General features: G+C 40.3%; 2 protein-coding genes across 4 annotated transcripts in view; both read left to right on the top strand.

Annotated features, from left to right (window-relative positions):
• Window positions 1–4,169: 4,169 nt before the first annotated feature.
• Window positions 4,170–5,923, top strand: GJE1 (gap junction protein epsilon 1). The gene is made up of 3 exons (XM_059831378.1): window positions 4,170–4,208; window positions 4,910–5,092; window positions 5,480–5,923. Exons 1-3 carry the CDS (start codon window positions 4,170–4,172, stop codon window positions 5,921–5,923), a joined length of 666 nt encoding a protein of 221 aa, XP_059687361.1.
• A 5,158-nt stretch (window positions 5,924–11,081) lies between these two features.
• VTA1 (vesicle trafficking 1) overlaps window positions 11,082–23,064 on the top strand; it is a 41,160-nt gene continuing 29,177 nt past the window's right edge. For all 3 annotated transcript variants that reach the window (XM_059833451.1, XM_059833443.1, XM_059833439.1), the window contains exon 1: window positions 11,082–11,190. In XM_059833451.1, coding sequence (XP_059689434.1) covers window positions 11,082–11,190 — 109 coding nt within the window. The remainder of the gene's footprint in view (window positions 11,191–23,064) is intronic.

Raw genomic sequence — 23,064 nt, 5'->3', positions numbered from 1 at the left:
AGTCTGTATGACTGGACACAGTGACTATAGAATAGAATGCTAGAGTGATTCATCATGCCTATTTCTTATTTTTTTCAAAATATGCTTTTTAGATTAAACAGACTGCATTAATTAAAAAAAAATACAAAGTAAGGAAGAAGCTTTACGTATGACACACATCTCTCCAGACCGAGCACCATGGCTGAGCCCATACCCCTGTGCAGTAAATCCAGACTCTCTTCAGTCCATCCTTCTCAACTCCCAGACTTTGCATCCTGCCCGCTACTCTTTGTGCTAAACATAAACCAGCAGTCAGGAGGATCTGAGGAGGTCACCTGCCTCCTAAGCCTCCTGCCCTAGCTGAACATGAGGCAACCTCCATCTCAGGTCCGAATTGCAGTGGAGGCACCGATCTGCAGCTAGTAGAGGCCTCCGCTGGGCCTAAGCTTCAACGTGGGGAACTCTGCAAACCAAAATGGAAATTCAGGTGCTTTCAGCACTAGGCAAAGCTGGAAAGCTGGCAGAAGAGGCTGTTGTCCAAGATTTAGGCATGCAAGTTGTCTTTTGGCAGACAAAACCTTACCTTACTGATACCAGTTCATTTTTTGTGCCATTTAATCTTGTGCCATTTTCACGGTGCTATTTTTTCATGGCACAAGGATAAGTACCATTACATTTAACCACACTAATAAAGCAATGAACTGGGTGCTTAATGTTAAACACACAGTTCATCCCTCTAAGCACAAGGGCAGCTTTATGCATGCATTTAGTTTCCATTTGTTTAACTGTGATTATTCAGTAGGACTTCAACTCATTAAAAGGTTAAAGAGCACTCTGCTGAGTTGCAACTTTGAGCTGAAAGCCAGGCTTAGGACTCACTTAGAAACAAGTGTGACACCAACATCTTCCATCCCATTTGTGCATGATAGACAACCAACAGACAGACGCTCCTGCAGATTCAAAACAAATAATGATTTTCTGTCAAGAAAGTCCCAAGGAACAGCTTGAGTTGCCTTAGCAGACTGCATTCAAAAGGACCGCACAATGCCAGCTTACTCTACTCCCATCTCAAGTCATCCTCTTAATGTGGTGTTACGAAGCACATTATTGAACACACATGACAAAAGAAAAACGTCGCTATTAGTTCCTCCGAGTGCAAAGATAACGGGCTTCCTGTGCTTCAGCTTACATGGCACGTACTGAGCCCCTTCAAAGGAACCGACAGTTTTATTGCGGGCCCATTCATCACATTCAGAGGTGTTTGAGCGCAGACACCCCTGGGGTTTGTATTGGGTTTATTTGACAACCTCTCCAGAATTCATTTTTTATTGCAATGCAGCTGTATTCCTTGTGTGTTCCCAGAACTAAAGCAGAGCATTGCCAGCTTACTCTTCTTTTAACGTCTTTATCACAGGACAAAAATTCAAGTTTGCATAACGTTACTGAGGTTGTACAGAGAATTATTTGATTGTCTTAAATTAGGCAATCCAGTCAGGTAAGTAATGATGTTATCTCCACCTAACAATAAAAAGATACAAAGTAGCATTTGTGTAGTGCAGCTTTTTACCTAAAATGTGTTCTTAAATATTGTTTCTATCTATAGTGAAACCAAATGCTTCCTGAGCAAACTTAATGATTATTGTGGGTTCATGTTCATTGATTAATGTGAAAATTATCGCAACTATACCAAGCATAATAAAAAGCATTGAAAGATCTGTCTCAATTTAGAAACTAGGAGCTTTTCAGTTTTGCCATTATTGCTTTTTTAAACATTTCTGCTTAAAGAGGTTGTAAGAACTACCAATACAAGCATCCTTTGAAGTACATTCAACAGTAGGTTTTTAATAGCAATTCACATTTTAAAAAATTTAAATCATTAAAATATTACCGACATGAAACATCTGTCCAGCATGCTGAGTGGGCCCCTCACTACAAGAAGGACATTGAGGTGCTGGAGCGTGTCCAGAGAAGGGCGACGAAGCTGGTGAGGGGTCTGGAGCACAAGTCTTATGAGGAGTGGCTGAGGGAACTGGGGTTGTTTAGTCTGGAGAAGAGGAGGCTGAGGGGAGACCTCATCGCTCTCTACAACTACCTGAAAGGAGGTTGCAGAGAGGTGGGTGTTGGTCTCTTCTCCCAAGTGACGAGTGACAGGACAAGAGGAAATGGCCTCAAGTTGCGCCAGGGGAGGTTCAGGCTGGATATTAGGAAAAAGTTCTTTACTGAGAGAGTGGTGAAACATTGGAACAGGCTGCCCAGGGAGGTGGTAGAGTCACCCTCCCTGGAGGTATTCAAGGAGCGTGTGGATGTGGCATTGTGGGATGAGGCTTGATGGGCATGGTGCTGTGTGGTGTGGGTGGGTTGTTTTTGGTGTGGGTTGTCATGTGTTTTTGTGGTTTGTGGGTGGTTTTGGGTTTTTGTGGGTGTGTGTTTTTTTGTTTGTTTTTTTTTTTTATGGTTGGACTTGATGATCTTACAGGTCTTTTCCAACTTTAGTGATTCTGTGGTTCTGTAATTTAGTAATTTTATAGTATTGTGGGAATATTAAAAATTGTGTTTGGATGATAATTAAGCTCCATATGTATTATGAGCAGAAGAAAAACAATTCATTGTAATCACAATTATTGCATTTTTGTGCAGGTTTGTCACACATCCTGAGAACCACAGTATTTTATTGCAGATCACATACCACTGTGAGATATTATTGCTTTTAGTTCATTCAATATATACAAACCTCAATACTCTCTCTACGCAGTGGAGCAACAGATTGCATTAAGAAAAGTTTAGAAACCCAATCTCAGTGCTACTAATACAGCACCTTTTACAGCCCCCCAAGAGATAAATAGACATTTAATTAACTGCCTGAAAAAGGAGCTGTAGTAAATAACACGCACTTATTGAAGCGCTTTTCACCTTCTTTGTAACCTAGCTACTTCAGGAGACGCAGGGCAGGGTCTCCTTCCAAAGGGTATTCCGATGTCTTACAACAGTAATTCTAATCATGCCATTAATATAGTCATTATGGTACCTTTTAGAGCCACAGCAGCTAAATCCACATATAAAATGAACCCCGATTCCCGTCTCTTCCCTCCTCCTGCCTATGTTTCCATGTCTATGAGCGTACATCATAGAGGGGGCAATACTTTTTGTTGCATCAGCTTGAAGTCACGCTGCAATCAATTACAGGGGAAGCTCTCTGATGAGTTTAGAGGCAAGAGTAAATGCCCCTCTTCAGATTTGGTGGCTGGATTTCACTTCCCTGTGCATCCTCTTCAGAACGCCGAATAAGCTACTGCGCACCAGTGACTGAATGACGAGCTACCTCTTCCCCTCCTTTGGCTTCCCATCTCCATCCTTCCTCTCTCCACCTGCTCATAAGACTCCCACTAGGTTCAAACCAACATGTTGAGGTACATCCCTGCGGCTGTTTATCAGCGGGAGTGTCTGGCGCATGCATGGGCTCGCATGCATAGCTCTTTTGGAGTTCTCTCAACTGCACATGTAGAGCACACTGGCAAATTATTAATAGCAATTATTGCCATTAAGTTATTTGTAGCAATACTGGAGTGGTTAATATTATTTGTTTTAATTCAATTGCTGTTATTTCTTTGAATTCAGAATCTTGGACCTGCAGCTTCCAAGTTCTGTTGCATCCTTACTTTTTATCGGACTTACTGAGTTAAAAATAAGTTGTTAAACTCTAGATGGTGTAAATTGAACTTGTCAGCAGCCCGGGAGGCTGCCGCTGCGGCCCGGCTCGCGGGGTCCCGGCTCCTCCCGCCGGCGGCAGCCCCGAGAGCGCCGCGCCGGGGCTGCGGCTGCTGCGCAGCCCCCGGCCAGGGCGGTGGCCGGGGCCGGGGCCGGGGCCGGGGCGGGAGAGAGGCAGCGCGGGGGAGCCCCGCTGCCGGGGCCGGGCTGGGGTGACTGTCGGTACAGCGGGTACCCCGAGGCGGAGGTGAAAGGCCGGCGTAAGGCGGCGGGGCAGGGGAGCACCCGGCAGCGGCGTGGCGGTGGCGGCCGGCGCTGCTGACGGTGCTGGCCGGGGATTACCGTCCGGCGCCGGCGGCCCCCGCTTTTGCTGCGCCCGCTCCCTGCCCGGGAGCCGGGTTCCCGCCCGGGGGCAAAGGGAGGAGCGAGCCGGGCCGGGGGCCAGCTCCGGCCGCCGCCGCCCGCGCCGGGCGCCTTCGCCGAACATGTCCCCCAACTACATGCGGAGCTTCTCGGAGGGATGTGTGAGTACGCGGGGCCGGAGCCGGGGCCGGAGCCGGGAGCCGGGAGCGAGGGGTCCGGCCCCAAACCGCGAGGGAGCCGCGCCGCGTCCTCCGTCCCCCCGAGCACTGAGCAGCGGTGCTGGATGTCTTCCTTGGCGGACCGCTCGGCAGCAGGGCTTCCCGGGCGGGACGCGACGCCCACCGAAACAGGCCTGCCTGGGTGCTAGAAACGCCCCTTTGGGGGAAGCTGAAATTTAATTTGCAAGAATAAGTACTGGTGCTAGAAACGCCCCTTTGGGGGAAGCTGAAATTTAATTTGCAAGAATAAGTACCGTTAGGTTTGATGATGGCACAGCGGTCCTTACTTTGCCATCACCTGACATCGCGTGAACCGGTACAGCAGCAAAACGAATGGACTTTGGGTGGAAGAGTTCAGCTCCGTCTGGTGCATTCTGCAACAGCAGAATACAGATAAAGGCAGTGAAAGACATTAACTGATAAGTGCTAGACAAATGAATGTTTATATAAAGTTACTAGCAACAATGAAGTGTTCTAAGCCGTTATTTTGTTAGAAAGCTACCGCAGCCTTCATAGGCAAACTCTCTACTTTTAAAACAAGTAGAATAACATAAGTACTTTGGATAATGAAAAAGAGCAAATAGGCCTCCAACAATAATGCTGTTCATTTCTGTTTTCATGTTGAATAACCCTGTGATTTGCAGCTCAGACCACCAACGGTAATTGGCCAATTCCACACTCTTTTCTTTGGCTCAGTCCGTTTGTTTTTCCTTGGCGTTTTGGGCTTTGCTGTTTATGGAAATGAGGCCTTGCATTTCAGCTGTGACCCAGACAAGAGAGAGGTTAATCTTTTCTGTTACAACCAGTTCAGGCCTATAACTCCTCAGGTAATTCTCTTCTTTTATTGTAGAAATCCAATGTTAAAAAAATAAACTGCAAAAATTAAACATAATTGTTTCGTATAAGAAGTAGTAACTGACTGGGCTAATTATCACTTAGCTTTTCCACGAATATTTTCCTTTTAATAACCTTTCATCTGTGACTAAATATGGAGTTGTACTTTCTATTTTTCATAACAACCCTCATGTTTCAGAAACCAACTGAACTTTTCAAATTAAAACATAACAGTGATTTTTACCATTATCGTCATCTAAGTGTTTCTACATTTGATATGGATTAAAAACAGACTTGCAAAATGTTCCAATATGTGTGTGTTTTAGCTGTCCCAATGCAGTTGCAAATGATCTGACAACTATGTTTCTGCTACATTGTAGGTATTCTGGGCATTACAGCTGGTGATTGTACTGGTACCCGGAGCCTTTTTTCACCTTTATGCTGCGTGTAAGAGCATCAAACAGGAAGATATCCTCCAAAAGTCATTCTATGCTGGTTTTTATATCTTCTCTGTTTTCTTAAGGATTATCCTTGAAGCTGTGGCTTTTTGGCTTCAGATTCAGCTCTTTGGTTTCAAAGTGAACGCAAGCTACATGTGTGATATGGGAGTACTTGAAAAAAATTTTAACATTACCCGGTGCATGGTGCCAGAGCACTTTGAAAAGACAATTTTTCTTATTGCAATGTATACATTTACTGTGATTACAGTGGTCTTGTGTGTTGCTGAGATTTTTGAGATCTCATGTAGAAGGCTGTTTCTTAAAAACTCAGTGATGTCAATCACTCCTAGTCATTTACCACCCTGTCCACCTGCAGTTTTATAACAAACATTTCAAGCTATAACAAAAAACATCTCCTGGCCTCTACGCAGAGTTGCAGAAGAGAACCACACTCATGATTACTGCTGTGGAGTAGTCATCTGACATTTAGTCCTCATCTAAAAACCACTGCATTACATGAATAATCTTTTTTTCCATGTCAAGAACAAAGGCAGTAAGATTTACAAGAGTAACATGTTTTCATGACCTGCCACATACAATAGTTTTGCCTCCAGAGGAGTGTCTGTGTGTGAGGATGAGGTTATTTATAAATGTATTTTTATTCACAGCTTTTCTGAACACATGCACTTGGAGCTAATAAGGTTATGGACCTTCCAGTAAAAACTATTCCAAATTTCTTACATGTTCTTATGGCTTGAGAGTTACGCAGTAATGGTGGATAATCTCTGGGTACCAGAAAGTGTTCAAACATTTTCCCAAGCAGTGCCACTGTTGCAACCTGCATCTCAGACACCAGGGGCAGAGATGCCTGGTTAGGTTGTGGTGACAACATATCCATCGATATCAGCTTACTCTGCAGCAGCCCAGCTAGCGTCATCTCCTAGCTGTGAACTTCCTTTTACCAGTGAAAGACTAGCATGGTATTCTTTGCGCTGACTGGAATGCCTTACCCTCATTATGTTTTGGCTTACAATGTAGAAGATCTTTACCAATTTTTATGATCGCATTTTGAAGGAGTAAAGGGGCTTTATGACTTAGTTTTGCATAAAAGTGTCACAAGAAAATCTCAGAGAAAAGCCTTTTGTGGGTCCAGTCATGCCTTGATTTCAGTGAGTTTTGCTTGTGTGTGACTGCAGAATTAGGCCCACAGAATTTTTTGCTGTGTGTCACATCTAACTTCTTATTGCTCTGACTAAAGTTGCTAGAATAACAGTTAAAAAATATTCTGCATACTAAAATTATTCCATGCAATAAGTGTATTTGAATAGGTTAGGTCTTTATGTAGGTAGGTATCAGATGTTTTTGTGTGCGACAGTTTCTTCTTAAGGACTAATAGACATCTTAAACCTGGAAGTGATTTCATTCCTTGTGCTGAAGTGAGGTAATGGAAAAAAAACAGAATTCCAAACTGGAAAGAAAGGAGGAGGTAGTTTTCTGCATAAAATATGCACAAATAGCAATCATAACAACTAGCTATTTTCCATTTGTTTTTCAAATATCCTCAATTTCTAGGAAAAAAAATGGAAGGTTTCTTCCTCTTTCATCATTTTCTATGGCTACTAAACTGAACAATTTCTGTTCTGAATCTCAGTGAAACAAGAGACTCAGATGCATTGCTACTTAACAGTGATCCAGGAACCAGCAAAGTCAAAAGGAATCCGTCAGCATCTTTGGACACAGTTTGAGGCCTGTAACACTGAAGTGAAGAACATCTTTGCTTCTTGAATTAAATTTAACTTATGTGAAAAAACATTCAGCATAAAAGCATGAAAAGTTGAGATGCCAGTGACAGCATTTGGGTCCTTTCAGGAATATTTGGAAAAGTCTGGAAAAATTACTACAAAATCTTTTAGCACCAACTGTTAGTTAAGTAGTTCCAAACAAGGTTGGGTTATAAGAGCCTTGTAATGCTCACCCACAAATGTAGTCCTCGTTACATAAATAGAATTGCACGATTTAGGTGTCTTGGATTTGATTGATTCTGGGCCATTTAAATCAAAGTGTCTCACAACTAGATGTGTGAATTTTTAATAAGTTGATCAAGAGCAAGATGATAAATTTCAATACATTCACTGTATTAAAGCATTAATGTTGTGTTATTTTTTCCCTATGGAAATAAGATATATGTTGTTCTAAATATATGTCCAGTCAACACTATCAGATTTGTGCAATATTAAACTAGTTATTTGATATTTGCAAGCATTACAAGTGGAAGAAGAATCACTGTGCTAACTTCTTGCTTGCATAATATGCCATGTGCTTTGGTCGACACATGCTTAATTTTTTGTTGTATATGTCGGTATCCATCTGGAATTATTCTTTGCAATTTAAACTCATAACCTCAGGTTAAAAAAAACCTTTTTATTTATAAATAAAATACAATATATATAACTGCTAAAAAGAAGAATTTACTTCCATGTGCTAGGTACAGTCATGACCAACCGTACTCAAATGACACTTAATCAGCTATTTATATAATAATAAAATAACTCTTCACAACCTTGTCAGTGTTTTCCCTGGTGCTTAATATTTCCATTGCTTGTTGTTCTTCTTCTGTAGATTTCAAAACACTTCAGAAAAGCCAGAGGAGTGCTAAAACCCCTGTCATAACCCAACTGTTCTGAGGCGTTTTGCGTTGGTTAAGGTTCAGGCTGCTGTGGAGGCAGATCTGGGTATTGAGCCCCACACCCGGACTCCTCCCTGGCTGCCTTACTTCCGCCCAACTCTCTGAAATGGGTGTATGTGCCACACTAAACCAGTGCCGACAAAACGTTTTTTGAGAATAAAAGTGCCCACTGGGCCCCCAGAGAGAGAAGTAAACCAATCAAGTATCAGGATTGCCAATTTATATACAATTTATTCAGCATCTATATAGTCACGAATAGAAACTATACGAGATGTAATAAAGAAATACAAATACCTTATTGAAATTAAAACGATAACAATACAAATCAAACTTACAATTGCAATTACGGTGACTAGCAGTGTCATACGGTCAAGCATCCTTGACCGGGTGGATATCACCCCGCTAGTGAGATCCTCAGCTAACTCCATCCAAAGCTCAGCTTTTATATGCAAGGTTGCTTTATGTACGTGCAATTACTTGCAGCTATGATCTGAAATCAAACCACAAAAACCACAGGCTGACTGCCTATTCTGCCGGTTGGGCACCTTCTGTACTGGGTACTTATGGGTGATTATGGTTTGTACCTGTGAAAAGAGGAAAGGGACCTTCGGTGGGGGGGTCGTCAATTGTCGACTACAACCCCCAGCCCCTCAGGGGACTTCCCTGTTACCGTCAAGAGCCTTGCAGAGCCAGGACAGGCACGGGACTGCCTGAGGACCCCTGGGGGGGGCTCTAGGAGCTGCATTACCCACCACCATGCCCATTCCCTTGGCAGTCAAAATCTGGAACATATTAAAATGTGTTCTTCTTCCAAATGAGATACAAAGCAGATTTTTCTGCATTTTCTGTGAAATTAAAATTGTCAAATTCCTCAGTTTTTCATTTAAAACCAAAATGTGCATTATTGCCTTTTAGTGCAAATGTTTTTCTGTGACTGATTCTGTCATTAGTTTCTGGAACACGTTGATGGAGATATTACATCCACGTAAAGAAACCATTTCCCCATGGTTGTCAACACTTCTCTTTCCTATATTTGCCATTTGTTTTCCTGGCACTCATTGTATTCTCAGGTGTCTCTAAACTTTTCTTTCTCCTAGTCTTCCAAACTCTCAACGTTTTTATCCTCATTCACATTGCTTTCTATCAGCATCTTTCCACCCTTACTCCCTGTGCGATTTATAACACGCCTGCATGCGTTTCTCAGTGTTGCACTGATTTTAGCTCAAATGCTTAGCAAATATTTGAGATGATCCTGAAGACTTTTTTTGCCATTATGAAAAGAATTACGTAATACACATGGGGATTCTTTGATTCAAGTCTATTTCTTTACAGCAAACATGAAGTCCTGTCTCCCAGAACAGAGTAGGAAGTATTTTTGTTGCTTACATCAGGGTCACATTGCAAGTGCTTCTTTGACTTTTTCATTGTTTTCCACCATACTTTAGCTGCCTCATTTTCACACACAGCACTCAAAGCAATCCCCAGCTCACGCGTTTGCAGTCAGTTTTGTCTCTAGCCAGACATCATGCCCATTTCAGTTCTCACTTAACAAAGAGTTATAATTGTTCCCTCCATCATCTTCAGTGAGACATGCTAAATACACCCAGTAAGTGACGTGATTGCCTTTACATCAAAGGTATAGTTGCTCTGGGCCAGCCAACTTCTAGTACACGAACACAACATCCCAGTCCTATAACCACTCCTTGTTCTGTTCCTTTCTTGCCTTCCTTTCTTCTGTTCAGCCATCATTTCCCTTCTGTTCTCATGATAGCAATGACACAACGCAGCCACATCTCCTACCCTGTGCCTCCCTCCAACACGCATGTTTCTTTATGCCCTGAAGCACTGACATTCTCTTGCCTTGCAGACGGCCGTTTTGAGACCAGGGGAAGTTTGGCCATTTAAAAGAAATGTAAAAATTTTAACTATTATGTCAGAAGGAGAAGATGGCAGACACTAAAATAATTTGTACTGAAATTTGCGAGATCCGTTTGAAACAATTTTGCTTCAATGGTTCCCATTTCTTTTACTGTTCTTATCCCCTCTCAGTAAGAAGAGAAATCCCCGGAGCTTCTGCTGGAGAGTTATCTGGGAAGCAGTTATCCTGCAAGATGTACTTTCCAGGGCCGTTGGACTTGCTGACAGCTGCCACGAAGCCGCCCAGTCCAGTGAAGCGCTATTAACCAGGCCATGGTAGCAGAAGGCTTCTCCAGCCATCTGCAGCGGGACAAAGGGCAGAGGCCTGGGACTAGAAGGGTGGTTCGGCGCCCAAGGGCCTCCCAGACCGCTGGTGAGCCTCACGGCAGCCCAAGGGGAAGGTTTTTCAACCTGAAAAGGGATTTTTCTTGCAGCTCTACCTCCACGAGGAAGGTCTGCAGAGATGGCTGGGCTGACGTGCCAAAGGAAGGGACAGAGGAAGGCTGGGGAGGGCGTCACCGCTCGGCCCAGGAGAACCGGGGTCAGGCCGCCGCACACCCGGCTGCGCCAAGGGAAGCCCCGACCACCACCAGGTCTCCAGGCCCCGGCGCACAGCGGCTGTGGGACTCATTTCAAACACTACCGAGCCACGCAGGAGACGCGTGAGTCTCTACGGCCCCGCGGGCGGGCCGCTCTGTCCGGCGCTGCCCGGCTGCAGCAGGCCGAGACCCGGCCTGCCGCCCCGCCGCCCACTCCGTCCCCGCCCCTCCCGCGCAGCAGGGGGCGTTCTTCCCGGACGCACGGCCACCGGCGGCAGCCCGGCCACAGCGCACGCTCCCCGGCGTCCCGTGCCGGAAGCGGAAGCGGTCGGCGCCAGGCTGGGAAGCGAGAGCCGTTGTCGAGCGTCCGTTGCTGCCGCTTCGCGTCGCCGCCCGCGCGATGGCGGCCACGGCGCTTCCCCCGCTGCCGCCGCAGTTCAAGAGCATCCAGCACCATCTGCGAACCGCGCAGGAGCTGGACAAGCGCGAGCCGGTGGTGGCGTACTACTGTGAGTGAGGTGGCCGCCGCGCCGCCCCGCCCCGCCCCCCGAGCCGGACCCGGCCCGGCCTGTCGCGTTCCGCCCCGCTTCCGCTCCCCGCGGCTGGGGCCGCCACCGCCCCCCGGCTACGAGTCGCTGCACCGCGCGGAGCGCCCCTCCCTCTGTCCGCCTGGCTTGTTGGGTTGCGCGGAGTGCCCGTCGTATGTACGGAGAAGTGGGGGCGGGGGGGAGGAAGCCCCACCTCTTGGGGCGGTACGGAGTGTTCACGGCCTTCCTTGTCTGCCGCTTCAGCTGCAAGCCCCAACCCGTCTTTCATGTGCTCTGTTTTTGCAGACTTAAGCCTCTTTGCCGTCGTAGTGGATATGCCAGCAGCCTAAATACATGCTTGTACGCACGCGTATAAAGTCAAGTCTTCTGTGTTGGGGTAGTCCTAATAAGTATCGCAAAAGACTAACATTCGAGAGTCTTTTCAGAGTTTTTCTCTTGCTGAAAAGACCTTCTTCTTTCTGTCCTGTATCTGAGTAAGCAATTTAGGTTTGAGAGTTTTTAATTATTTTCATAGTGTTCTGTGATGCTTTGTCACTTCTTCAGGGTTCTCTGAGGGGCAGAGAGCGTGGCTCTTTTTTGCTGGTTTCATTGAAATGAACACAGCAAAATCTTACTATAAATCTTTCAAATTAATATTTACATTTTTCAAGCTAACTTACGGCTTCTAAGCTAATGGTGCTCAGGGTGGTCTGTGAGCCTTTCTAAAAGGCTTTCCACAGTTAATTAAGAAATGCAAGCCTGTTGTTAATAGTCTTAAATTCCTGTCACAGTTAATCACTGCACTTGGAAAATTTCTAACACCAGCGGATCACCAGAAATGTATGTTTGTGTTGGTTTTTTCTTTTAATTGAGAAGCGAGGAGGTCATTTGCGGGGGTCTACTTGGCGATAGTTTGTCTTCAAATGGAGTTAATTAAAAATAGAGGTAGAACTGGTACTCTAGTTTGTAAGGCAATCTTAAGTTTAGAAGGATGAACTCATGAAATTCAGTCTTCAGAAAGCTCTGAAAAAACTGTCAGCTCAGTGTCACAAGAATAATTTTAATTTTGATGTGTTATGCAGGAGAATACTGTGCTGATGTGGAAAAGTGCCACCAGAGAAGCAAGATAGCCACGTCTTAGAACACTGGATGTTCTCAATAGTACTTGCTCTTTTTTAATGGAAAAACACAGGACGAATCATACTTTGTGTTGCAGGAAGCACCAGCTAGGTCTAGTTGCACTGTTTTCCTGTTTTTCTTTATTTCATTGTGGTTTTCAATCAGCTGTAACACCCTGTCTGGCTATACGCTAAAAATACTAGCATTTAGTGTAGGTAACAAAATACAAGTCTATTTTTGTTTTAAAACAGAAATGCTTTGGTCTATTTTTCTTAATGTCTTTTTCATTCTGAAACTTCTAAGTCTTAGCATACAGGAAAAAAATAACTGTTGAATAATTAGCATTTTCTGTAAAGTGCTTTCCATTTTCTGTCCTAAGTAGCATGAAAATTTGCATATCTTATTTTTTCATTGGAGTACTTCAGCACATCCGATTCATTACTGAGTACAGTGAAGATTATATTCTAGAGATATCTTTCTCATTACATTATTACATAAAGTAAAAAGCAGTGACACCTCTTTTTCAAGACAGGTTTTGCTTGGATCCTTTGTTCTTTTAAATACACAAAGGAGAAGAACTAATTTTCACCAGTGTTCCACTGATGACACATTTCCTCCTGTGGTTGATGAGTTTGTCTGGATTGACCAAAATACAGAATTCCTGTTTCATAGGAATTTTTTTGTTATTTTAATTGTAGCTTTGAAGCGAAAATAAGGTTTATGAACCATTAATTTTGAACACTGTGGGTTTGGAACAATTGTGTGGAATCTCAAAGTATTAGTAATTAATATTGCTACTGTCAAAAAATATACTGTATGTATTTCTAGCATGCTATGAATAATAAAAGCTTTCCTAAAAAGGTAGGTTTTTTAAAGTCTGAGTATACAAAAAGGTTTTGGATACTTTTCAGACAATGTTTTGAAAGCAACACAGATTTTATGTGGACTTAAAGCAACGTTTCACATTAGATGCTTCACTGAAAAAACTGAACATCTCTTTGTTGAGCCTTTGAAATGTGTTTCAGAGGAGCTCTATACATTTGCTATAATGTATTGTGTGGAAGGAATAGTGTGAGGAAAGCTTGCTGTGGGCAGGAACATGTGTTCTCTGTGCTGGCGCTCCTCTGCCAGCCTCGACTGCAGGTGTGTGCCTGGCACCGCGCCTGTTGTGGGACCAGGAGGGTGGTGTGTTGCAGCAGCCAGCTGAGGGGTCCCTGCTGTGAAAGGTCGTGTAATGAGACAGTGCTGCATGTTCTGTCACAAGTCTGCTTGCACAGCCACTGCATGAGGGGGAACATCTGAATTTTGGTCATGTGATGGATGTAACTATCAGTCTGAAGAAGAAGAAGGTGTTTGTAGCTTTGGAATGTTGCCAGGAGTGGTTCATCCCTAGCTAAAAGCTTTGTCCCAATATTAATGTTTCCACGGCACAGTAGTTTTCAGTATGGACATACATGTTTGCTAGGGTTTGATTTATGTGCATTTTAGTTCAATTCCACTTGTATATTTCTGATCATAAGAGCTGCTACACAAATTAATTTGAATATCAGAAGTAAGTGAACTCTGGTAAGACGTGTTTGCAACCTAAAATACTACTTTCTATAGGTCAGCAATAAAATTTTCAGGAGCAACTATTTAGTGCTCATCTTACTGTTTTTTGTCTCCCATCAGCATCCACTGGTGCCAGAAGCGTGCTCTCAAAGCTGGGAATCTGAACGGCAGTTACACGTTTTATTTGCACACAGCATTTTAAATGTTTTTCTCTTACGTTTTCTGGGTGTAGTTCATTTGAAGCATTAAACTAGCATAAACCAGCACTGCCACCTAAAGATACTGTAGTCCTTCTCTGGCCTCTCATTCCCAACCCTAATGTGCTTTAGAACCAAATATTGATGTAATTGTATGATGAAAACAACAAAAAGCTGTTTTTCAGCCAGGCCAATTCACTACTGCTCAAATAGCAGTGCTCCCACACAGGCAAAGACAAGGAACAAGTCACAGTGGCTTGGGGCAAAGACAGGACTCCTGCTTTTTTGATATTGCTGGCAAATGTTGATTTAAAGAAACTGTAATTTGATGAACATTAATCTCTGTTTTGCACAATATGGACAGCTACAGCAGGGATGATTTGTATTTTTCAGCTGCCACATAATTTTCCACATGAAAAATAAAATGTTGAAGAACAACATTGATGCTCTTGTGCACCATATCACATCACAGATGCTTTTTGTTGTGGTACTTGCTAGAAACTGCAAAAATTAAAAAATTGTTTTATTTCTCGTAGACCTGTGTATTCCTTACAAAGCCTTCATGCTTAACTCCATTTTTAGGTATTCAGATTCAAAGCAGCATATGATCACTAGCTTTATTTATTGTTTGTAAACTGTTACTTTTTTTTTAGCCCTAGCTACTGTTAGTAGATGGACATAATTGATTGAAGCAGTAAAAATATATTTGCTTCCTGACAGTATGTACCGTAAATTTACGTGGTTGTAAAATTTTTTCTACTTCGAACATAGACTGTAGAGAAACAAAGAAACCAAGCTTATTTTTTTAAGTTGTAGAGGACATGATCTCACTAAATAATTCTCCTTTTAAAAAGATTAGACGGTTTATGGTTAATGTAAGTAAGTGTTCAGCACTGCAGTAATCTACCACCTTCTTTTAAAATGCTTAGCTCCCCATATGATACTTTTTCTCACATTTCATATTATTTTGTTATCATTGTTATTAAGTATATAGCTATTTCAGGTTCAGTAAAGGTCAGAAGGTTCTGTAGTTATAAGGGAATACAAGTAAAGGATGCTACATTGATTGCCTAGCAAAAGGAAAATAAGCGATTGGTGGTCAATAAAATAACTTTCTTATGTTAAAAACTTACATGAGTCTAACTGTTTGTCTACTTTGAGATGTTACTCTGCGAACACAAGGAGGCAGGCTTTGATAAAAACATCTCGGGCCTGTGTAGTAACTAAAGAAATTATATCTCTAACTGTGCCATAGGCAGTTTGACTCAGAAGTTATTTTCTGAAAAATTGCAAGGTTTGAGAGGTAGTTTTGTCTTCTGAAAATTTATGTTTTAGTGTTTAAAGCAAGATTTTCCTTCATAGCTGTTGTTTCAGCCTTTATGAAGCTCTTTTCATAGATGATTTGTATTTTATTTTGTACTTCTGTACTTACTGGCCATTGATGTTCTAATTCAAAAGTATTGAGAGAATGCCAGTGAGTTGCCAGAAAAGCATTGATGTTTCGTGATATATAACATCCTAACACAGAATAGTGTTTGGATATCCAGTGAAAGCAACATGAAAAGTATTCTAGTAACTTCCAAAAAGCAGGGCTGTGATGGTTTTTGCTTTACAGTCTGATAAACATCAGAAAACACGTAAGATCAGTAGAGTTGATGTGTTTAAAAAAGGTGTGAAGAAAATTTCCTACAATTCTCAAATTCTTGAGATAGAAAAGCACCAGAGAAGTCCTTCCGAAGGATCTTACTATTGTGTTGACATTTCTGGTTTTGTGGGATCAAGCAGGAGAGAAGAGCAAAAGAAAGAATTTTTTTCCCACAACTAGTTGACAACCTCTTGAATCAAAAGTCATTCAGCTTTTAACAGAAATACCCATCTGTTAAATGTGACTGGCTTTTTACTTTCAAGTTTAGTCAGACAACCATGAAACAAGCTTCCCACTGTATACCAATTATAAAACTCTCTTTTTTTTAATTTAAAAAAAGTTAAAAATTAAAGTTCATGGCCTGACTCAGACTTTGGGAAATATACTGTGTAATTTTGCAAGTGAAATATTGTTAATTTTTTACTGATCCTTCCTCAAAGCAGAGGACTAATAACAGACAAATATCTTAATTGAGCTTTTAATTTATTCAACTTTTTATTGTATCTTGATGCATTTTGAATGACTAATTTAGAAGATGCATGTAATTCAGAAGTATCAATGGAAGTAAAAGTAACTGGTATTTGTTGTATTTCACTGCAGAGGTTCTGCACATACTTACTGGCTTCATTTAACTGGAACATTGTAGAATTGAAATGCATCAAATAATATTCTTACAACATTCCTTATCTAATAAGATCCAGTTCCTGAGCTTTCCAGTTTAAATATTCAATTTTTGTACTAGTTTTATATAATCCATTTGTAAAAGTACATTTTCCATATTCTTATATTGCTGGTGGCAGAAAACTGTTTTGTGTGCTACTAATACTACACATGATTTCAAGCCTATTAGTAGAGATTACACACTGAAGAATAGATTTAATCTGTTCTTTACTCAGGATAGGTCAATCGAAATGGTCAAATATTTAAGTAGTAGATACCCATTTTATGGTGTACTGAGAGACTTGTTTTGATTGTGCTGTGAGTATAAACTAAAAATATTTCTCAATTTTTTTTCCCCCCATGCTTTCTATTTTTTCTGTCTTCAGTCTTAGCTTGTTTGCTGTGATTTGTTTCAAAGATTTGTAAGTGGGAAATCTGTCCTCTTAAAACTGGTTTGTCTGTAGAGACATTAAAACAATGACAAGTGATTGGAATAACGAAAATAAACACATAAACGCCACAGTCCTCAAAGCAAACTGTGGGTAGAAGCAAAAATTAAAGATGATATTAACTATTGTGTAGTATTTTTTGGCACTTGCTTTGGTTACATAGGTAATATTTAAAAATAATCTGCTCTGACAGATACATGAATGAGAACATGAAATAGAACAAGTGTACTTCAGAGATTGAAACTTTATTTCCGAGGTGTATTTGTATAAAACTCCTAAAGTTCAATTGTACGGTGTAAATATACTAATATGCATTTTTCCACTGTATAGTTCACATTTTTTGGTGGATCTTTATTCAACTTGAACCTCTGGAAGTAGAATTAAGAACTGTCTTTTCCTGCCTGAGGTTTACTGCTGCTTCTGAAGAAGGGATGCATAAATATTAGCATTCTAGTTTACAGAATCACAGAATCATTGAGGTTGAAGGGAAGTTTGTATGTCATATATTACAATCCCCTGCTCAAAGCATGGTCACTGGTGCAGGTTGGTCAGGACCGTGTCCAGGCAGATTTTGAATATCCCCATAGCTGCTGGGAGCAACCTGTTCCATTGATTATCCTCACAGTAGAAGATTTTTCTTGTGTTTAAATTGGATTTCCTGTATTTCATTTTGTGCCCATTGCCTCTTGTCCTGTCACTGGGCACCACTGAGAAGGGTCTGGCTTTGTCTTCACTCCTCACTGCCCCCCTCCCCACATCAGGTATTTATGCACATTGGTAAGACCCTCTGAGCCTTCTCTTTTCAAGACTAAACAGTCCCAGCTCTCTGCCTATCCTGGTATGACAGACATTCCTAGCCCTTCATCATCTTCGTGGCCTTGCCCATGTCTCTCATACTGGGAGCCTGGAACTAGACCCAGCACACCAGGTGTGTCACACCAGTGCTGAATAGAAGGGAAAGATCACCTCCCTCATCCTGCTGGCAATGCTTCTAATGCAGCCCTGGATGCTGTTAGCAATTAAGGTCAGGAGTGCACTTCAGAAACTTACCTCATGATCATGCCCATCTAGGGTGCTTTAGTTCACCTCACAGAGTAGTTCGGCAGCATGAAATAGGTTTCTTCCAGTTTAAACTAAACTGGAGGGTCTTCCACAGGAGTGCTTCAGATTTATGCTCTAATCACTATAAGCTGTTTTATCTGCAAGACTTGACCATAACTAATCCAGAGTAGCTGCCTTCTCCTCCTTTTGCCTTCTTGAGATCTCAATTACTAGAAATCCTACAGTTGAGGTAGTTTTTCTGTTTTAATTAGAATATTTCATTTTCTTTATTAGCCTATAGAGACAAGCTTTGAAAAATACTGATAGTTTAAATATTGTGCAAAAGCTTAGAAACTTATGAATTCCACATACAGATCTCTTACTCAAATTTTACAAGACCAAAATTGGTCCTTAAACCCCACTGAAGAATGGCAGTGTAGAATACTGAGTGTTTTCCTGGGATTCATAATATATATTATTAGACTACTTGTTTTGTCATCTAACCTTAATAATTACCCCTGTTGTTTGTAGTTGCAAATTTTGTTTCACCTATTTAGTTTGTTTACAAGTTGCTATTCAAATAACAGTGAATTCTAATGTAATTTATTATAACTTTCAGTAATTCTAAGTAAGAGACATTTTACTTGAGATAGTTTTGACTTGACAAAGTTTGTCTAGTATGTAACGTAACCTTGAAATACACTGTTAGGAATCCATTTTCCTCTGTAGGATTTAGAATACTGTGAAAGAATCTGAGGGGAAGAGCGGGTCATGATACTATCCTTTTTTAGTTTTGAGTTTCTTAATTAAATCTGTGTGTAGTCTTCCTTCCCCCCACTTTTGTCTTAGAAATTTTTTTCCTTTCATTTCTCCTTAAACTAATTTTACTTGAAAATAAATATTTAGAAGTAAAATGTTTTCTCTGGAATGTTTCAGATTTTGAATTGATGCTGCCGGCTTAATACTTGTCGTTTTTGCCAGTTTCCAGCATCATGTAATGAAGAGGCGGTATAAGGCCCTTCGAAGTTTGTTTGTCAGTGCTATTAAACCTATTTTTAAGAGTCTTTGAATTCAGACAACTTTGACTTAGCCACATAGAAATAGCATATATTTATGATCTGCATGCAGAAATTACATGAATGAAGTGTGATACATTAATGTTCATGAAAGCAAGAATAATTCATTTTTATTTTTCTTTGCAGATGCTTTCTTTATGAAAATACATTCACAGTAGTTTGAATACAATCCAACTTAATGTTTTTGTGTCCCTTGCTTCACACATTTGATTCCAACTGTTGTCTTCCTGTACCAAGCAGTTAACAAACATTTTTCTGTAAGTGGTTTGACAAAGGGAAGAGAAGTGTATAGAATATGAATGAGTAATGAATTATGGGCTGAAAAAGCTTTCATCTCTTAATCAGAATCAAAATATGGCTAGAGTTTATGGCAATGTTTTTTGTTATTATTTAATGTCAATTTGTTACTATTAAATGTCAAAAATATTCCAGTTCCTGATATTTTTTTTTCTATACTAGAGAATTAAATACACGTAAGGAAAAAGAACAGTAATCTTTTGATCCTGTTAGACCAGGAAAAAAGAAAGATGGATAGTAGGACAGAATTTAGAAGGTAGAATCAGCCTATCGTCCATGCCTGCTGGCTGGAAATTTTGTTCTCCAGTATTTTTACTATGCATGAAGTTAGTTTGAAATGGGAGTGAGGGGAGTTTCAGTTGTTATCAAAACATAAATCTGGAATAACTTACTGTGTATTAGGAATGAATGCCTGGCACGTACTAAAGACAAAATACTTGCTCTGAAATTGTGCTGTGTATTAGCAAAGGAAAAATAACGTGGTATTACGTGACATAAATAAAAGCAGAGAAGTTTCTGTAAAGCTCACTGTATAATTCCTTCCAGCACACCCACACTTAGTATTTGCTGAACAAAGATTAAGGGCAACAAATCAAGACATAAATTTTGTAGTTGTCTTGGCTAAACATTTTTCTGAGAGTGATTACTTGCCAAGTCTTTATGAATTTGAAGATAAATGTCCTGTCTGCAAACTGAGAGCAAACCCTCTTTTAGTTAATAATTGGCAAAACAGTTCTGTCTTCATGCATAAAAGTTTACCAATTACTTTAGCTCTACTTATAATATTAATTAATATTTAGACATTAGCTTTTTGTGGCCTCCTTTACCTCCTTAGTGCTTTACTTTATGAATATGCTACTGTTGTTGGCCACACAAAAATCTTTTTTGCTACTTGATTTGGATAAAGGGGGCAAAAACCATAGATTATATCTGTTATGAAGCCAAGTGCATAAAACGAGCTTAAAAAGAACCAATATTGCATTCCTTTATTTGTTTCCAGGTATTCCGGATCTTCATCTCAAATAGTGGAGATGAGAATTACAAGTCACTTATTTCCAAGATTGTCTACATTCTTCAAATACTTCGTTTAGGCTTTAAAAACTTGAAAGCTTTTGTAGCTACAATGTATGGTTTTAGTTGTCTTTTTATATCAGAATTTTCAGCAGCTTGGCTTTTCACAGAGGAAATTTTTTATCAAAAGTTACCAAGCAAATGGTTCCTGTTTAGTTTTACAGTCTATTACTGCGGTCATCAGGGACATGCAGTTTAAACATTTTTCAATGTATAGAGAGAAGTTCTGAAGAGAAAACTCTGAAATAATTTTGATGTAAAATGACATCTCAAGTGCAGTGTTTTTAAAAGGTGAAATAATGCAATTGTAATACAGAAAACTAAGAGGATTTCTTTCTCTGGTGTCCATACCACTCAGGAGATTAACTTCTAGTTATTAGAAATTGAACCACTTGCATCAAAACAAAATTTTTGTGACTTCACCGGCACAGTAATAATACATTCCATTGCTTTTGCAATATTATAGAAACCAGAACAGCTGTATTTAAAGGAATGTAAATAATTACTCTGTTTTCTTCCAGATATGGACACACACACACACGCACACACACACATGACACTGAACTCATGTTAGCGTTTGGCTTTCTCAACAAAGATGTTGGAGGCGGTAAACTTTTGGCCTCTTGCTTATGAGTTATTTGCTACTGAGATTACCTGTCAACATAAACATGGAGGACAGATCTTTGACCATTAATTGCCAGTTTAAAATTTCACTGATGATATTAACACAGGAAAATTATGTTTTTGCTCATTGCTGCTGAAAATTTAGTAATGAAGTGAGTTTGCCCATATTTTTTTGTTTGCAAGTGAAACGGGAGAAGAACGTAATAGATTTCCTTCACTAGGTCAAAGCATATCTTTCAGTTACTATCATGTATCCTCACCGTAAGTAGTATTTGTGTGATAAACTACATACAAAAGTAAAAGATGTGGAAGAGACTTCTGACACCTTGATACTACTACCTTTGCCAATTAAAACGAACATGGTCTTACAGATAGCCTTCGTATAGAATACTTCAGACATTTCAAAATTAGAGAGATCATAAAAAATGCAGACATGGAAGTACTTGTGTTTGGAAATAAATTAAGACTCTGTGCCTTAGGAATAAGATGTAATAATAATACAGAAAAATGCAGAGAGTAGAACTTGTAGACACTTTGTCATGTTGTCTGTAATAAGGCAAGGGATTACTTACTGTTTTCAGATTCACTCACATATTGCTCTTCGCGTATAGTCAGTTGTGTGGTACAGAGATGTAATTGCTGTGACAGGTGGAACACATTTAATCTTAGTTCAGGTGACGTTAATAGTCTGTCTGTAGGATGTCTCTGTTCTTAGTATCTGTAGAGCTGCTGCTAGAGCAGTTTAATAGTTTTCTTGACAGTCTGTATGCTTTGGATAATAGTCCTTCAATCCTGAATGACCTGAGGACTCTTGGGCACCTTGGTCCCAGAGTCTTTTGTTAGCAGGAAGGTGGTGTTGGTATGGAACATTGCTTGATGTCACCTACAGTGTGAATTTATATATAGACAAGAAAAACATGTTTCTTATCTGTAACTATTGTTCTTTGACCTGTGTTCTCTGTGTGTTCAAGACTCGCTCTTCTGCATTTGCTCGTTGGAGTGCCTGAAGGAGTCTTTGAGTTTTTCCCAGTCTCTGAAATCCTAAGAGGGGAGAGGGCTGGCTTTTTAGGGCTGCCTACAAAGCATACAGATGTCACAGTCATGTCAATTCACCCCTTTGGATATTACTGAGGAGAAAAATTATCTTGCTTTCACTAATTAAATGGATATATTTGCAATGAATATGAGAACAGCCACATATAGGTAACAGAAGAGTAACAGTTACAAATAAGCAGACCTTTTAATGATTAAGCTGATCCTCCAGACTAAAGACATTTGCAAGATTTCCATTTATATGGAAACAGAGTTCTTTTCATGTAAATGAATTTTGGAGGAGATTTGAAGATGCATACTTCAGCAAGTAAGATAAATCTATATCCAGTAATGACCAAGGATATTCTGAATTTAGGTCACCCTAACTCATAGCAGTCTAAAATTAATTTACTTTCCTCTGAAAATGTCTGATATTTGCATCTGTCAAAAAGAAGTAACTGAGCTAGATGGCCCATAGGTCTAGCATCCATTATGTTAATTCCTAAGTTTTACATTATTAAATCATATTAAGAAATGTGTTCAGGGAAGCTTACAGTTAAGTATGTACTTAAGAATAAGTTTAATTGAAGATTGTAAGCATTAACTCCTCACCATGTGATTATGGTACTTTAATTGGCAGTAGACTTAAATTAATTTGAGTGCCTTACGTACAAATCTCTGTATTTTTCTGTGTTTGGATCTCTTTTGAAAAGTAATTTCAACTTTACATGTGCTGGTTTCATAATTTTTAATATTAATATGTAAGCATCCTGAAGATAAATAAGGTGGGCTTAAGAATACATATCAGTAATTAGTTTAATATTAGTGTTGTCACTTGATGAAACCTACATAGCAATTTTTGTTAGAATTGCTGTCTTTCATTTGTCATGGTCAGTTGTAGTTGTTCGTAGCATTTATTCATTCCTGAAGTTTCACTCAGAGTAGACTTTTACTTGGTTGTTCTTTACTGAAAACTTGAATACGAAGGTGCTAGGTGGTTTTATAAATTGTAAATGTAAAAGTAGAGAGGCATTGGAGGGCACACGTACTTTTTTTTTTTTTTGGGGGGGGTGGGGGGGTGGGTGGTGTCTTTA

Source organism: Gavia stellata, chromosome 2, assembly GCF_030936135.1.
Source record: "Gavia stellata isolate bGavSte3 chromosome 2, bGavSte3.hap2, whole genome shotgun sequence".
NCBI classification, from domain to species: domain Eukaryota; kingdom Metazoa; phylum Chordata; class Aves; order Gaviiformes; family Gaviidae; genus Gavia; species Gavia stellata.
Note: the sequence above shows the minus strand (reverse complement) of the source record. Positions and strands in the feature narration are given on the sequence as shown.